Source organism: Dermatophagoides pteronyssinus, unplaced genomic scaffold, assembly GCF_027571235.1.
Source record: "Dermatophagoides pteronyssinus isolate colony J.1.1.1.1 unplaced genomic scaffold, Derpt_VIB-CSIC_2022.12 sq0028, whole genome shotgun sequence".
Classification (NCBI taxonomy): Eukaryota; Metazoa; Arthropoda; class Arachnida; order Sarcoptiformes; family Pyroglyphidae; genus Dermatophagoides; species Dermatophagoides pteronyssinus.
In genome coordinates, this window is record NW_027461552.1 from 137,199 (window position 1) to 156,290 (window position 19,092).

General features: G+C 29.0%; 1 protein-coding gene across 1 annotated transcript; it reads right to left on the reverse strand.

Moving 5' to 3' along the window:
- Positions 1–197: 197 nt before the first annotated feature.
- LOC113791846 (uncharacterized) lies at positions 198–19,091 on the reverse strand. Its single transcript, XM_075823422.1, has 3 exons — positions 16,777–19,091; positions 1,767–2,565; positions 198–1,692 (listed from the first exon to the last, which is right to left on the reverse strand). Exons 1-3 carry the CDS (start codon positions 18,422–18,424, stop codon positions 1,053–1,055), a joined length of 3,087 nt encoding a protein of 1,028 aa, XP_075679537.1. The 5' UTR covers positions 18,425–19,091; the 3' UTR covers positions 198–1,052.
- Position 19,092: the final 1 nt, after the last annotated feature.

The window sequence follows — 19,092 nt, forward strand, 5'->3', positions numbered from 1 at the left end:
TAAAGAAACGTCTGTGAAAACAAAAATTGATCGAAAGAATCATTTAAAAAGAATAAAATCCTTTTTTCGAAACAGCAATTTAAGAGGCGTTTATGTTGTAAATGTGTTAATGTCTGTGTATAAGGCATAAAAAGCAAAAAACATAGCAAACTTAAAATTAAATCTGTGTGTTTTTGTGTGTCTTAAATGTGGACAGATTCAGGTATATATTTAATTAATTGATTAAAATCAACAACAATTAGAAAGTGTAATGTAAAGACCCCCCCAAAAAAAAAGAAAGAAATGGGAGGAAAAATTTAAAAGGAAACAAAAATATAACAACGGTAAATATTGTGATAATGTATGCAGGCGTTAGAAAAAAACCAAACACACACACAAAACAATAACAAAACAAGATAGCTCTTTTTCTTTAAATATATAAATCTTTTTTTTGTATTTTATCGAATGTGATAAGATGTTTGTTGATAATGTTTTTATGAGATAATATACAAGATAATTTGGAATTATATAAGAATAATGATGATAATAATTCGAAAATATTTACAACAAAAAAAACATAAGTTGATTCATTATGAGTGACTATATTAGTTTAGCATTAGTTTATATATAGAAGAATTAAAAAATAAATATAATTCAATATTTGTCTACTGAATCATTATTGTAATGAAAATGATGAACAATTCGGATCAGTTAATGATGATTATGAAACAATGATTGAATCAAATTCGTTTAAGGAACACACGCTTATATTCTATATATTGCACTTAGTTTGTGCGATTGTTTGAACTAGAAATTTATACAATTCAAGAATTGTGCTATGATGATTTAGGACAATTGCACTTGATTTATCACCTCGTTTGTCAATTTTTTCTCAAGTTCTTTTATATGTATAAATAAATTGAATGTTGAAAAAAAACACACAATTCGATTTATTTAATGAATGAATTATGATTATGTTATTAACATCGACACATTTTTTAAGCCATAAAATGATGAGACCAATGTGTATTTGTTCTGTTAGCATTTGATGTGACAATGTATATTCAAGTTGATCAAATATCTAGAACAATAACTTCTCCAGGTTTACCTGAAAGCGATTTCTTTTGTTGAGATTCCGATTGAATTGATTGATTTCCTTTCTGCACTGCAGACATTAATAATTGTGCTTGAAGTTGTTGTAATTGTTGTTGTTGCGAATTTGATCCATTCTGTTGGTTTTGCTGCTGCTGCTGCTGTTGTTGTTGTTGTTTCATATTGGCAACTGAAAATATTCCTAATGATTTTAGTTGATTAAAGCTTAAATTCTTAAATATGGCTCCCATATTCTGGCTAATAAAATTTCGATGTGTTACTTCGTGACCAGCCAAGCCAGCAGTATTTAGGAATCGTTTACCGCAATTAGGAAAATTACAAACAACTGGTTTTTCTCGTTCATGTTCCGCAAGGAAAGCGCCATATTTGTTATGAGTTGCCAAATGAGTTACTTCATGGCCAGCCAAACCTGCAGCATTGATGAAACGTTTACCACAATTTGGATAGGTACAAACAATCGGTTTATCCTTATCTTCAACATGTGTTAATGACATTGGAAATTCTCCTGATGCAAGATGTTTACGTCGATGTGCTTCCAATTTTGATCGTGTATAAAACGATGAGGAACAATTTTCAAAATCACATAAGAATGGTTTTAATCTATTAGAGCCAATAAATAATAATTAAGAAAAAATAGAATTAATTATATAGCAAAATTTTGAAACAGTTCTTACCCTTTATGTATGGCTATGTGACTTTGCATAAAATCAGGTTTGTTCGTAGTAAAATTACAGCCCTCATAATCGCAAGCAAATATTGTATGAGCAATATGTCGACGTTTGTGTTTTCTATAATTGGAAGGATCTCCTGTTTCATAACTACAATTTGGAAATGAACATTTGAATGGTTTTTCTTTCGTATGTATTCTCATATGTGTGCGTAATGTTTTTCGATCTTTGGTTGCAAATTTACATTCAGGCCAATGACATTTGTGCGGTCGAATAGCGTCCATATTTATGTTGAGACCATTAGCTGCTGCAATCGTGGCCAACATACTGGGTGATACATTTGGTGATTTTCGATTAGATGATCCAGTAGCCGATAATGCAATGCGAAGATTACTGATAGGACCGCCGGGAATTACACCGGGTATTTGATTCGAAGAAACGGATGCCACCACTGATGGTGGTGATGCAGAAGCAGCAATACTTTGAGGATGAATTTGTTGGAAATTTGCGGCTATTAATGCGGCTGCAGCAGCAGCAGCATTGGACATTGCCAATGAATTATTATTGTTTGTCGATGATGATGCGATCTCATGATGATTGGATTTATCATTAGATGATGATGAAACATTGAAATTATTTGTCGTTGATGATGTAGTTATCGTATCATTGTTTGATACTGATGATGTTGGTCGATTCTTAAGACAATGTTCGCCATTTGATTTGTTTGATAAATCGGTTAAATTACCATTCTGGCAATCATTACCATTTCCGGTGAAAAATAATTCATTCGGATTTAGATTTATTTCTGTATGAAAAAATACAACAACAACAACAAAATCATTAATAAATTATCGGAAGCAAAATTTAAATCAAAGTAAATATGATATTCAAATTCTGAAAACAAGTAGGCAATTATGGAAATGAAATGAATTCGAAGGAATGCAAAATGAAAAACAAAAATTCAAAACAACAACAAATTTCAAGGTTTTGTGATCATATTTCATTCAACAAATCTTTTCATTATTTTTATCATTATCATTACTAGATGCATATATTCTATAGGAAACCCTACCATGTTCAGTAATAGAATTTTACTATTTATAAACGAAAGAAAAGAAAAAGAAATGTACAAGTTGCATGAGAGTTGTGCAAACTATGAACAACAGAATGATTCTGACTTCAATAACAGTTATTTAGTCTATCAAGAAAAACAACTCTGAATAGACAAATAAAACATTTTCATTCATTCAACTATGAATCCATCCTTAATATTTTTTTAAAAATCGTATCGAATATAGACTTCCGCATTATGAAACAAATTCGCGAATACGCTAAATTGTTGACGTAAAACTTTATTTGTCTATAAAAAATCATTCGAATCATTGAATGTCTATTCATATTCAATCAACAAAAACGATGTTTTATTTTTAGATTTATGATGGAGTCAGGAAAGACATAAATCCCTTGGTTTTATCAAGCTCAAGATATATCATAATAAACGACAATTTAAGTGTTTGAAAATTCAGATTCTTGATACTTTATTCACATAAAAAGAATGAGATATATGGATAATTCGTAATTTTGGAATGAAATCGCTTATGCAATCGTATTTATTATGTAAAATTTACACATTAATGTGAGTTGTTTTTACAATCAAATAACAAAAAAAAAAATTAAATTCCTTAGCATAAATAATACTTGAATTAATCGAAAAATTGGGCAAGGATTTGAAACAACGACTTTGACGATTAGAAAAAAATGGAACAACTATTCAGCTGCAACTTTGCAACCATCAACCGATAGTAAAAGTGAGTTCACCAAACCATGCATCATATTCTATAGTCATGGCAGCCTATCTGAACATCAACACTGTTCGAAACACAAGCATTACATAAATACATAAATACATGAATGATTATCATCAGGACAAAGCATTTGTTATATTACGTAATGAATAGATCCTTGAATGGAACATTCATGTTTCATCCCATCCTCAATCAATCCTTCAATGTGTACACACAATCCAAATGGAACGAATAAGCATTCATTCAATCATTCATTACTTTATGGGCTTGTGTGTGTGTGTGTACAATTGCTAGATCGGTGCCATGGTATGTAGTCATTATTATTATTATATTATGATGATGATGATAATGGTTGTCTGTAAGCTCGTTTGTTTTTGTATATTTATATTCACCGAAGTTATATGTTCAGGTCGTTGACGACCTGTTGCACAATTGAATTACATGTACATAAATTTGATTTGAAAAGAAAATTTGATAACAAGTGTAAATTCTCGTTGATGGGCGATGTAGATTCAAAAAAAAAGAATTATTATATAATAAAAAAGACGATATAACGGTGACAGATTAACCACAACAACCATCATCATCATCATTATCATCATCAACAACAAGACCACAATAATCGTGGTATAGTTGAAGTCATAATAATAATCATCATTCAGGCCATTGCGGAAGGACTTTGAAATTAACGACTATAACAAACTAAAAGGGAAATTGAGAACGAACAGGTGATCAACTCTCCGATGTATGTATTGTACCAAACAAACACAATGTCTCTCATTCAATGTGTACATGTGTGGGAGCCAAGTGAATTTCACAATAAAACAGGAGAGAAATGACCTGATCGAATGAATGTGAAAATGTACATCGATCCAAATCGATGTATATTCACATTCATGTGTGTGCGTGTATGTGGCTTTTTTGGCTTGACTTGACCAATTCGAGCAACAAGTGTATAGACTTTTTTTGAATTCGTTGTTCATGGATCGCACGTTAAGCTATCCTATACCTCGGTGCAACCATCCATCCAGGACAACAAGATATGTTGTTGTCGACCTCTTTCGAGGTTCACCTGTTATTATTGTTACTACGCGTTACATATGAAATATAACAGAAAAGAAGACAAACATCAATTACGTTGGAGTTCATGCACGCACATAAAACACATAGATACACAAACCGATCTAGTAACAACCATAATAATAATGATCATCATCATCATCAGCATGTTCTTAATGGATAAAAAAAAGTTGTCTTTCATTCAATCTGGTTAACAGTAAAAAATACATAAAATATTCAACTAAAATCACCGAATCACCTTCACTTTCATTTGAATAACAGCCTAAAGACGAAATTGAAAAAAAAGAGTAAAATTTATAAGTTTCAACTTCAATACACAAGAACACCATCGATTGTCATAATAAGATGGCCATCATCATTATCATCTTCCTTCGCATTTCTATTGTCTCTTTTTTTTCGGGCTGATTTTTTCATTTTTCTTTTTTTTATTGTCCGGAGTACGGGTCATCATCATCATCATCATCAATACGGAATAAAGAAAACGCCTGCAAAAGCTTGACCTGAAGATGATGATGATGATGGCCAGCTAAGTATGCTAACTTCCCTTTTTTTTACAACAATCCGAACAACTTTCTGTTGGTCCAATTCAATTGTTTGTTGTCTACACAACTATCATCATCATCTTACACCTTTATTCGAGATCGGGAAAAACAGGCAAAAAAGTTGCACACACACATCATACATAGTTCAAATGGTTTTTGATAAAAAGGAACTTCTATTTCGAAAAACTAAAAGAAAAAATGAAGAAAAGTTTCAACTACTCATCTTATTTTGTTATTTTTGCTATTATCTCATTACATTAAATAGAATAATCAGATTAGAAAATAATAAAAATTCACCACATAACCGCTATCATTGTTACCGTTATTTTATTATATGATCAAATGAAACAAGAAATTTGGCTTTACATTTCACTTTGAATACGGATTCTGGGTCAATTCTCATTTGAAAACAAAATTCAACTCAAATAATATGTATTGTATTTAAAAATTTACATTTGTCATATGGTATGGTAACCACAAACAAAAGCAACAACAAAACAAATGTTTCAGCTAAACCAATCCAGTTGGATGTTTGTTCAACAATGGGAACTGGGAAAAAAAAGTAAGAGAAAAAAAACGAAAGACAAACGAGAATATAGGAAGCGAGTTCATTTTTTAAACAAAATAAACCAAGTGGAAAATAAATTCAATTTTATAGAACAAACGAATGAAGAAAAAGCATAACACATAGTAACAAAAGGAAGAAGACACCGAAAAAAACGACTAGATAATAGGATCGCATGATGATGATGATGATATTACAACGGGCGGGAAAGGATACACAATGATGGACATTGATGTTGATACCTATGCATGTAAATGTCTATGTAATATTAACAGGTTCGCTACCAGCGACGCATATGTGCGTCGTTTTAGTTCTTTATTTTGAGCCCGACGACGCAAATATGCGTCGTTTTTGTATTTACATTTAAGCAAATATGCTTGGTTTTAGTATTCACATTTGATCGAATTTGCGTCGTTTTTGTTTTTACATTAGATCGAATATGCTTGGTTTTTGTATTCACATTTGATCAAAAATGCGTCGTTTTTGTTTTTACATTAGATCGAATATGCTTGGTTTTTGTATTCACATTTGATCAAAAATGCGTCGTTTTTGTTTTTACATAAATGCAAATACTCGTCGTTTAAGATTTTACATTTATTTATCGATTAGATTTTTCAAATTTCTTATATAATTATTTTTACAAATATGCGTTGGTTTTAAAATCATTGCCATTCAAAGTTCTATTATAAAAAATTCAATGGGCTGTGGTTAAAGATTTGTTTCTCAAGCGCTGGTAGCGAACGAGTTAATAACGGTTACATCAGACAGAAAAGGGGGAGAAAAAAATTTTCATTTTTAAATTTTTCAACAGACAAAAAGGAAGAATTGACCTGTTGTATTTCAATTAGAACAACAAGAAATGTTAAAATAAAAATCTATCATTCATAAATTGACATGCCGTTACAAATGAATTTATATGGTATTTCTTAAAAGATCTCATAAAACCTGCTGATTTATAGTTAGAATTATAAATTATCATTTAAATATTTAATCAACAAGAGCATTTTCATATCCGTTTCATTAAATTCTTTGTTGCAAAATAATCATACGAAAAAAAATGATAAAATCAAGCAAGACAAAACAAATGCAAAAAAATATAATATAATTTACACACGTAATACCATCATCATCAGTATCCATGATAAACATGTTAATCAAATCGACCTATCGACCCATATACATCATTTGCATCATGTCAAGTCACATACATAAATATTTTAAATATATATGATAGATGTTGATAATCACAAGTCATGCATTCCATCATTTTTTTTCCTGCCTTTTTTTGTTCATCAATACCAAAATAATAATTTGTTATTTGTGTCTCGCTGTTGTTAGCATTCAGATTTCTGGTTCATCATCATTAGTAGATGTTTCAGAGAAATTTTTTTTCGATAAAACATTATAATTTTTGTCTCTTTTTTTTATCATCAATTTTTATTATTATTTCACGTGTTTTTTCAGCTATGGATTGCTATGCTATCAGCCCTATTATGATCAAAAAAAAAACAAAACCAAAATACGGACTCATTTTTTGTTCATCATCATCATCATCATCATAGCGGCGTATTCACACCATTATTATTATTATTTGATGGCATTTTCTCGTTGCCAAATGAATGATGACCTAATTTTTTTTCATTTCAGTTTTATCTATATGATTGTATTAAGCTATAGGTATAGTATTGAGATTGATTGCTTTTAATTGTAATTGATAATTAATACATATTTTTTTTTTTTTTGATTGTGGTGATATATTATATGATGATATAAATTATTAAAGAAGAAAAAAACAGATTAGGAATCTTTTTTTTATTCAATTTTTTTGATTATCCAAACTCATTTATAGAAAATAATAATGGCCATAATAATTCAATTATGGGCCAAATATAGTAAGTCATCATCCTTGCTTGATCAATGTATAAATAAACAACAAAGAACCCAACATAGAATCAGTAAATTTGTATGAATGCCATGTTGTTTGTTTGTATTTTCACTTTAATAATTTCTTTGAATCATAAAATAGACATTACAGAATAACAACAAACAACTAAATATAAACGAATCAAGAAAAAAACTGTTAAAACCCTTATTTTGAGTCTGGCTAAGCTGTTAAGCAACTCAGTTGGGAGCGTTTTAGATTTTCGATCACGATTACAAATACATTTTCACATTTTGGTTCGTTTAATGAATGATCAAGAAATTCACTATTTTTTTTTGTTTTAATCATCTCAAAACAGAAAAAAAATCAACAAAATCGAAATGGAAATGATTGAAATTTGAAATGGCGAACCGAAAATATAAAATCAAACACATACTGTTGATAGATGAAGAATAAAATCTAGGTTAAACCATACAAACATTATGGCAATAACGCGTTGCTGTCATTTGCCATGGTTTTTATTCGCCCGAATTTTCATTCGTTTGTTTGTTATGTTTTTAGATTTTCGTCATCATCATCATCATCATCGTCGTCGTCGTTGTTCATGAGGGTTTTTCTTCTGGGATGGATGATGAAGTCTTGTTTTTTACACCCGAAGAATGTTTGTGACAGTTTCAACTGTTTTTTTCTTACTAAAGACATTTTGTTGTTCAGATTCATTTATTTATGTTAAGAGAATATCCAATAGTATATTAACCGATAAAAAAGATCTTTTGAAAAAGAAAAAGAGGATAAAGCAGAAAAGAAAATCTACCAAAAAGAACGTGACACATTATTGCGTGTGTTTGAGCTTTTTTTTTGTCATATTACCTTTTTCTTTTCATTTAATTTCATCACACTACTCTGACTTTATATCATTGTTGATTGTATAAATGTATTACGATTTTCAATTTTATTTAACAGCATGAGCAACAAGATGGTCGATGTATAGCGAATAGATAGATAGAAATAGAGCTATGCCAAGTTACGCTAGTTTCCTCTATAATATTTTTCTTTGTTTACAAACAAACAAAATGTCTATTTGGTATGTCGCCATCATAATCATCATTTTTTTTGTTGATGAAATGGTGTATAGTATTTGAAAATTAGGACAGAAAACTATAGCATCACTTTAGCAACCATCACTCTTACATCGAAATAAAACTTTAAGAAGAGATAGAAAACACTTTTAAGCATAAACCCACGAGTTTAATCGTGACGATTCATTGCCTAATCAGTGAATATGGATTTTTTCAACGATAAAAAGACCAAAGATCAAGAAAAAAAAGGGATCGACCAATCTACTACATTCAAATGTTCACATAGCTAACTTTTTATGAATATAACTGTTATCATCTTCTACAACAAAAAAGAAACAAAAAATAATCATCATCTATATGCTATATCAATCTTGAAGGAGAAACCCGGACATTATCACTTCATCATAATGATGATTATGATGGCATCAAACCGACAACAACGGAATGAGATCAATGAAACGTTCAACCATCATTTGATAATGAGATAGATTTCATCAGGGTTCTTCACAAACAAATACATTTACTTTTTTTACAGTAACGATAAATTGGGGATGTTTATATGCCAAGAAAAGAGGTGCCAAAAAAATTGGGTGACTGAAAAATCAAATTATGATAGAACAGTGAATGGAAAAAAAACTTAAATTGACAAATATTAAGGCCATTGAAAACGCGTGCTTTTTGGCACAACTTTCTCACCGTTATTAACTCTTTCGGTACTAAGTACACAAATTCTTTTACTTTGTCGAATAAAATGAATTTTTTTTATTTTAAATTAACTGACGACATAGCTAAAGATGTCTTAAACTCAAACATTGTTTTTTCAATTTGGTTTACTAAAACAATGAATTCCATGATAAACACAAATCAAAACAATTCCATTCGTTAAAGCAATAGAATTGTCGTTGTTTTTTTTATATACCGATGTGACCTGAATATATAGGTTAAAATACAATGAGAGAAAACAATGAAATCAGGAAACAAATGACGAACAACAATCAATGAACGGGTGAATTTTTTCTAGCAATAGTGACACAGAACGAATGGAAAAAAAATAAAATAACCAAACAACCAACCAACCGACACACACGACATTATCAATCAATCAAACCAAGTGTGATTGGTAACAAGTAACTTTGGTTGTTGTCGATTGACAATTATCAAAGTGGTTTGAAAGAAATTTGTCAATATATAATTCCATAATCATTATTTCAATCATTCATTCACAAAAAGGATTTGAGTGAGAAAAAAAACATTCGAACACACACACTAATACACCGGCACACCCCAAAATAAGCGGGTAACGAAAAAAAAATGATAATGGCCAAAAATCGGTAACCAGAAAAAAACAGAATGAAATCATATGGAACGTAAAAGTGAAAAACAAAATTATTAGATGATAATGGAAAGTGTGTGTGTGTTTGTTTATGTTTATAAACAACAAAATTGGTAAAAAATTTCGATTGGTTCATTGATTGGAACAATTTTTGTTTGAAAAAAAACGAAACGAGCAACAACAACAACAAAAAATATGAAATGATTATAAGTTATGTAATAATTTTATCAATACGAAAACAAAATGAAAATACAATGAATATAACCTTAAAACAACTATAGTATCTAAATAGTATTGGAAAATAAATGGCAATAAATATTAATTATTAAAATATGAACTTTAAAACAAACACCTACATGATTTTGAAAATAACATTATCAATGTTTCAATAGATCGTTAGGTAAATTGTTTGTAATAAGGAATTTTTTTTGTGAAACTATCCCAGTGAAGAAAATATTAATTTTTTTCCCAAAATATTAAATCGAAAATAATGTTAGCTATGTGATCATGTTCATAATAGCGACTATAAAAACAAGGGAAAAGGAAAACAAATAAATTTTAAAATAGAATCATTCAACAACAGCAACAACAAAACATTGATATGATCATTATGTTTGTATAATAAATGAATGTTTTACGAAATTTTTCGTGTATAAATACCTTTTTGTTAATTAAAAAAAAATTCTAATCATTTTCATTTTTCTGCATCAACAGATTATAGAAAAAAAAAGTTCAAAAATACAACCAAAACAAATAAATGTAATGAAAAAAATGGCTTTATATTATCATTCCATGGACAACAGGTATTGATATATCCGTGTTGTTGTATTATACTCATCATTAAACAGGATTATAACGATGATTGATACACTATGTATAAAAAGCAAATATTTTAGCATTTTAGCAAAGTTACGCAATGGTTGATGATAAGATTGTTTTAAAAAAGTTTATAAAATGATGAAAAATCATTAATTTTATTTAGTTGATTATAAAATATCAATGTTTATTTTGCTTACATGTTTGGCAACAATTGAAACAATTGATAAGATTTGTTTTTTATTCAATTTGATTCAAAATTTTGGATTGATATTATGAATGTAATTATAATTGAATGTAAATAATTCAATATTTTCTTTTTCCCAAAAAATTTATATCTTTTCCGGTTGATTTAGCTTTATTGCAATTACTGATCCAACGGATACAAAATTAAATGAGTGCAAAGAAAAAGAGAAAAAAAAGTTATCTTATCTTAAGACTACGAATAAGAGTAAACAAAAAATTTCAGGTTCATTATCAGATAAATGTATAAGAAATGAGGATCCGGAATAAAATCTATGATTTTTTACATCAACAATAACAAAATAAAACTGATTCAAATCTAGCCCATTAAATGATCGAGAAAAAAAAGTTGATATAGACACAATGAACAAAAAAAAAATGATAATTCGAAAGAATCAAACCAAAAGATTGAGTCCAATATTTATTGAGATTATAAACATAGAAATGATCAGACAAAATGAAATGAAATCAAACAACAACAACAACAACAAAAATTAAAGTAAAAGCATAGAATGATAAGAACAATTTTTGAATAGAAAAAAAATGGGAATAGTGAATCAAGGTCCACCTCAGATTCTCATTATAATTATCTATATGATTTGTTTTTAACGTGATCTTTCAAGATAATCTAATATTTTTTATATTATATATTGTTATTCATTCACACGTTATATATTTTATTTTCTCTATAAAATATTCGGTCACTATGGAATTGAAATGATATTATTATCATTAATAACATGAACAAAAGATATTTTTGGCTGATATTGGAAGCCATATCCATTGTAAATAACGAAGGAGGTAGAGAAATGAACTGTATGAATACTTTGGTAAAACAAAATAATGCAAAAAAACAGATTGGGAATAAAGAAAATTAGATCAAGGTGAGAACGGTGGCTATCTTGCTTGTTTGCTTCTTTTTTATTCGTTCTCATTATACTCGACTATCTGAAATAACCCTCTCCACTATATAATACATAATATGATAAACTTTATGTTGTTCTATATGTACAAAATACATTGGCATTTACATTTTTTTTGATCAATACAATAAAACATGATTCGATTTTGTATAAAATATCATCATCATTAGAATTGATTGATTAGATTAATATCATTCATCAAAATTAATGTTTTTTGAAAAAAATTTTGTTGTATCGTTGACCTTTGCAATAATGCAAATGATCGAAAGGATTCACTTTTTATTAAAATGAAATGTATATAGCATTTTTGGAATGTTTGCCTGTTATACATTCATTCACATGAAAATTATAATAAACCATACGATTCAGCAGCAATATAAAAAAAACTAGAAATTTTTCTTCTTCTTTTTTATGTCGATTACATTTTAAAAGAAGAAAAATAAAGAAAAATATAGAATTTAGGTCAAGCAACCACAACAGAAACATTTATTAGCTTTATATAAAACGTACAAAGTAAATTGATGGATATCAAATCTTCTATGTTTTTACCAATTGAGAAGAATGGGTGTGTGTGTTTGTGTTATCAATGAAGGGTGGAAAAACGTAACTTTTTTTTTGCAAAATCTTGAATGGCTGGGCGCGATCAAATTTTTTTTCCATTTTGTTTTCTTTAAGTTAATAATCTTGATTGTGTAGTTGCATTTTTTTTCACCTACTCTCATCCTAACCCCTTTCAATTCATAGATGCAATAATTATACACCTTAGATATTTTTTTCGGGTTAGGTATGTTAGTTATTTGAAACAATAATAAATCATTATTGATCTATCATGGGAAAAAACAATAATAATCGTCAAATGAATCTTTTTATTATTATTATTATTTAACATAAGCGAAACAAGGAAGTTATGAAAACGATGAATATCATAAAAAAAATTATTGATGACAAATTTATGTCAATCTATGCAAGGATTCACAAATAATTTTCTTCTTCATTCAAAGTAGTTGTGTGGTTGGTAATCATCATAAGATCGATGTATACCCTTGTTTTTTCCTACATCACCAACGGCATCATTATCAGCAAGCAACAATGATTTCTGGGATTTTTCCAGATGTTGTTTAAGCAATAAATCAACAACAATCAATCACATTATAAAGACAATGGGAACCCTTCTTTTGGCTTATACAAACAGAAAAATCTACAACGACGACGGCAAAAAAAAGAATAGAAATAAAATTTTCCAAATTAACAAAATCATCATCGAGCGAAACCAACAAGATTATTATTATAATCTTCAATGATTAAATAATGATTATTACGTTCATGATGTAATCATTTTGTCAACATCTCAGTACCCTTTAATCAACCAGTTTTCAGCCCATCTACCTTTACTTATATTCTAACAATTGATCTAAACATCATAATAATCTCTTGAGTTTAATCATTTATGTTGAAATAATAAAATCCGAAAAAACAAGATATTTCCATTGTGAAATACCCAAACAATATTATTTTCTTTCAATTTGATCTCAAACAAATTAAGAATTAGGAAGAAAAATTATTAATTGATTCACACATTTAGTTTATTAGTCATACATTATTTCATTGATCATCATCACTTGACGTCTTCATGATTTGAATCTGGATCTTAATCTATTACTAATCGATCAATCAATAAAAATATATCATTGATTGAATGATATAACAATGACTGATGATTATGATAATAATGATTGAATAACAGATCCTATTGTAAATCATCATCAAGGAAGTTGAAATCACTTTCACAATGTAATAAATGTTAATCTTTTTGTTACATTGTAAATGTGGATCAACAAGTAGACATACAAAATCAACATTGACAATCATCCAAATCAAAACACCCTATTGATAATTATAAGTATTTCACAGAAAGATCATCTATTCTAAATAAAATTTTCTTGATTCGTAACTAATAAAAAGGCAAAGAAAACACATAAGGGTAAGAGAGAAAGAGGGAGAGAGAGTTAACCCAATAATAAATCATACGAATTGCATGCCCATATAAAGTTATCAAATCCGATCACAAAAGAGAGAAAAAGGCATCGTTGATAAACAAAATCAACCCCCACATAGATAACAATTTAACCTGATTTCATTGGTTTGTTTATATAAATCGATAAAATCGATCGAGTAATCAAAAATAACTTAAAACCCTCTCTTTTATTTAGAAATTTATATTTTCATACTTATTCAAATACAAAATGAATAATCAGGGTAGCAAAAAACAAGTTACGAAATTAAAGTACCGCTTAAATATGCACATACAACACTATGCAACAAAGCACGAATACACATATATTCTACATTCCAACTCTATTTGAAGATATTTAGGGAGCCAACTTGGCTTGGCTTCGGTTTGTTTCAATTCGGTTCGTTTGGTTTGCTTCCAAGAAAAAAAAATGGTTGACCTCAATTTTATTTTTCTTTCATTCATAGCATTTCATACCCTAAAAACCGAAATTTCAACAGCAGACACATTTCAAACGCACACATAGATATAGAAGCTGCATCACATGAGAATGTACAATAATCATGACGCCATGAATGACCAACAACACTCTTTCTATTACAAACACACCGGTTTTTGTACCCTGTGTGATTGAGGACACAACCACCACCACCACCACCACTATCATAATCATCATGATCGACACAAAACTCTTCCCACTGTAAAATATACTGGCATAGTATTTTATTTAGATCCTATACAATCTATGATTGTATGTATCGTATATATTATGACCGTCATTTTTTGATAATTATGACGATGATCATCATCATCATCATCATCGATGGTAATGTAATGATGGTGTCCAAAAATTAGTCCATGTGTCAAGGTAATTGTGTGACATATATTAAAGAAATAAACACCAAATCAATATGGTTGAGGATCGTGATCATACATACTTTATGCTATTTGTCTGTATGATCATTGCATATTAGGCGTATTTGTTGTGTATACTTTAGATATTGAATTTTAAAAATAAATAAACGCGTAACTTTTTTGCATTTCTTTTCATTTATAATCTCAAAGAAGATATGTCATGGAGATATTATTCAAATTGAATAAAATGTTAAAATGGAGAAAAATTCTTTTGCTTATCTTCATTTTTGTTTAACCTTAGTAAAACAGATTAAACAACATTTGGAGATTGACTTTTGAAGATGGGGGTGTAAGAATTGAAAAAAAAACAATATTTGAATGGAATATTTGACGCCTATTTACACTGATACATTTAAGTTTGTACTTTATTTTTAATTACTATCATTTTGTTTTAAGTAAATGAACATATTATTAAAAGAAAACAAAAAAAAGCTCATTTATTGGATTATTGGTCAATATTATTGAATATAGTTTAGATAAACGAAAATGATGATGAAAATGCACCGAAAAAAAAATTATTATTATGAAAAAAGTGTAGGAAGAATTGATAAGGTAGGTGGTTGGTATAATTTTAGAACTAAAGATTAATAATGCCTAAAAATCGTCAGCTATTCGATCAAAATTGAAAGGAATTTTTTTCTTGATATATATCCGCTTTCTTCTCTCGACAATATTTCTCACCTATTTTTCATTATTATTTTCATAATAAATTTTATTAGCCTACAATATAAAATATTTGAAGTTTTTTTTTGATTTAAAAAATGAATTTTTCCTTATATAATGAATTTAGGTAGTTGGGTAACCAGAAAAAAACCGGCTACATAATCAACATCGATATATCATATGCAGACGATGATTGAATGATCAACAATCAACGTAAAAGATATGATCGAAATGAAAAAAAAGGTCGATCGAATGAGAATGGCCACCATCCATGACCACCTTAACCGTCGATAACCAGTAACAACAAGATTTTTTTTTTTTGTCGTTGTTTTATTTTTCTTTTTACGGTTGACCTCAATTCGAGTTATGATACCCGTCAGTTGACCTGAAATAAAGAATCTAGTTGAAAGAGCATCGGGTTAGTAGAGTAGAGTACCCAACAACATAGTAACGTTTCTTATCATCATCATTATTACTTGCACAATTAAAAAAAAAGAAAAGAAATTGCCATCATTTACCATATATGATAATTATGTGATGGTTAAGTTTTTCTTTTCCTACTTATATGATATAACAGAAATTCGATAAATCGTTTCAAAGGAAATCTACATTAGCACATGTTGCACATATAAACAAATACAAAACTGATACAAAAATAAATCAGGTATAAAAAACAATCGAACCAGAAAAAAATCGGATAGAATTTCAATGCAAAACATCTAAAGTGAAGTGAAAAATAGTGATGATAAAGATGATGATAAACAGAAAAAATCAAGGAAAAAAACCTGGACAACGCGTCTAATACATTGATAACATAAATTGAATGGATGGATGAAACATATGAAAAATATTTCCTCTTTGTGATTTCAATAATAATTTGCGTGTCTGAAAAATTGTCATATTTTGTTGTTGTTGTTATAATGTTTATCCAAACTAGGTTTACCTTGATTTTGTTTCCTAAGAAAAAATCGAAGGTAACTCTAGTTATTTGGTTTTGTTAATGAATTTCAATAAAATTCAAATTGATGATTAGTGATTTTCCAATTTAAAAAAATCAGAAATATTTTTTTTTCAAATAAAACCTGTAATCATTTCTATAAGAGCATAAAAAAGGCTTTTCTACAAGGAAAAATAAAACGGAAAAATCAGAATAACATACCAATTTTTTCTTCGGTCATTATTGTATCATCATCACCAGGTGATAGCATCGATTTAAGTATCGGTAGTCTTGATGGACGTGCAATTGTTTGATTGCCAATATCGGTATCTGTATCCACATCGGTATTCATTGATTTTGTTGTTATTGCATCATTACTTTCATCTTCATTCTTTACAATCATTGATATTGGTAATGTTGTTGTTGATGATTGGATAGTCCCATTAAATTTTCTATCATCATCATCATCATCATCAATTTCAATTTCAACATTTTCATCATCTTCATCATAATCATTAGGATTATTATTACGGTGACTATGATTAATTTTTTCATTATCTATTGATGATGAATTATCATCAATAACCAACGATTTACCGTTTATCGAATATTTTTGATCTTCGTCATCATTATTTTCATTATCAACATTATCTTGCGAACATTCATCATCGATAACATTTTGAGGATTTGAGCCACGACAACCATTACTATCAGTAGTCATGACAAAATTATCTTGTATTGAATGTGAAGAATTTGAATCATCATTTTGAATGGAATTTGATGTCGAATCATGTTTAAAGATATTTGTTGCAGTTGTTGTTGTAGATGATGATGAGGTAGCTGCGGCTTGTAAAACTGCTGTTGCTTTTTTAGCTTGTTCATAGAATGATGTTGATGATGTTCGATTTTTCTGACCATTTTTCTGACCATTATTTGCCATTTCGGCTAATGCAGCCGAGATCGTTAAAATAGCGGCTGCTGATGATGATAAGGATGATACATCTATAGATTCAATATCTCGTTGATAATGATGTGATTGTTGTGCGGGTGGTTTCGTTGTCGTTGAACAGGAAGAGAAGGTGGTTGTTGTTGATGGCGATAACGATAATGATGATGATGATGATGAACCGCATGGTGATGTCGGTATGATCTTATGTGCATGATGGGAATTATTCGTAGTCGTTGTCGTTGGTGATGATTTCGATGTTGAACTTGGCGATGTGGATAATGATTGTGTTGTATCCACTCTTGGTGGTGTTGTACGTTTATTATCAAGATATGATTTTGATAAAAATGGCGATTTTCTTCCATGATAATGACCATTTGATATTTTACTTGTAGGTGATGATGATGACGACGACGATGATGATGATGAAAGATCGGATGATCCAGAAGTTAATGATAGATTTACAGGCAATCCATGTTTTGCCTGATAATATTGTGTATATAAATCTTTTAATAAATCTTTACTATCCAATTCTTGAGCAAATTCTGGACGTAAGAAATTTTTGCATGTACAAATTTCCATTAAATCATCATTACGACGTTCAAGACATTCTCGTATACCTTCCAATAATCGAATCAAATGTTCATGTGTGGCTAATGTTTCACGGAAATAATCATTTGTACGTCGTAGCCGTATTAATTCTAATCGTGTTTCTTCAAAACGATGTCCAATAATACCATTATTATTATTATTATTATTATTATTTGATTGATTACCATTAATCATTGAATTATTATTATTACTATTATTATTATTATTATTTATATTATGGGCTGAAATTGTAGCTGAAGATATGGCTAATGCGGATGCATTTGTAGCCGGTTGTTGTTGAAGGGTCATCATAACGATACTTCCGGTTGTCATATATTTCTATATCAACAACATTATAAATATTTGAATCAGAAGAGTTGATGATGATGATGATAATGATGATCCAATTCTTTCCACTGATGAATTAAAATTTCACTTTTTAACGAAAAAAAAATTTATCACAATCAGAATAAACAAAACAAAACATATAACAACGATAGCCAAAAACAAACAAAAATCGTAATAATTCAATTAATTTATCCGTTTGTGGAATAAAGTTCTTGTCACAAGTAAAAATATTGGGTTAACGAAAATTAATTCAAAAACAAACAAAGAAAATTATCATTGATGTTACATTCAATTTTTTTTTGAATGTTCATGTGAATGTCCGTCCTTTTTGTGTTTGTTTACACTTATTCTGGAATTCTTCAATGATGAAATATGCAACACGTGTGTGATGTGTATATGAATAAAAATGGGCGCGAATAAATAGTATATGATGAATGCGCACGAATTTTTTCCTTTGATTGACGAATTAAATGAAAAAATTTTTAAACGAATAAAAAAATTGAAACAAATTCAATGTGGAACAATAAATTCTTAACAACAAAAACAATAACAAAATTTTATTTCAAAAAAAAACACAACACATACACCACAATCGAACGGCATCCACACACACACTGACAAATGAATGGTTTTTTGCTGTATATAACAAAACA

Coding starts and splice junctions, on each gene's coding strand:
- LOC113791846 (XM_075823422.1), bottom strand. CDS start 18,424: ATGACAACCGGAAGTATCGTTATGATGACCCTTCAACAACAACCGGCT. Junction 2,566..16,776: donor AATGACCGAAGAAAAAATTG/GTATGTTATTCT, acceptor TTTTTCATACAG/AAATAAATCTAAATCCGAAT. Junction 1,693..1,766: donor CACATAGCCATACATAAAGG/GTAAGAACTGTT, acceptor TGGCTCTAATAG/ATTAAAACCATTCTTATGTG.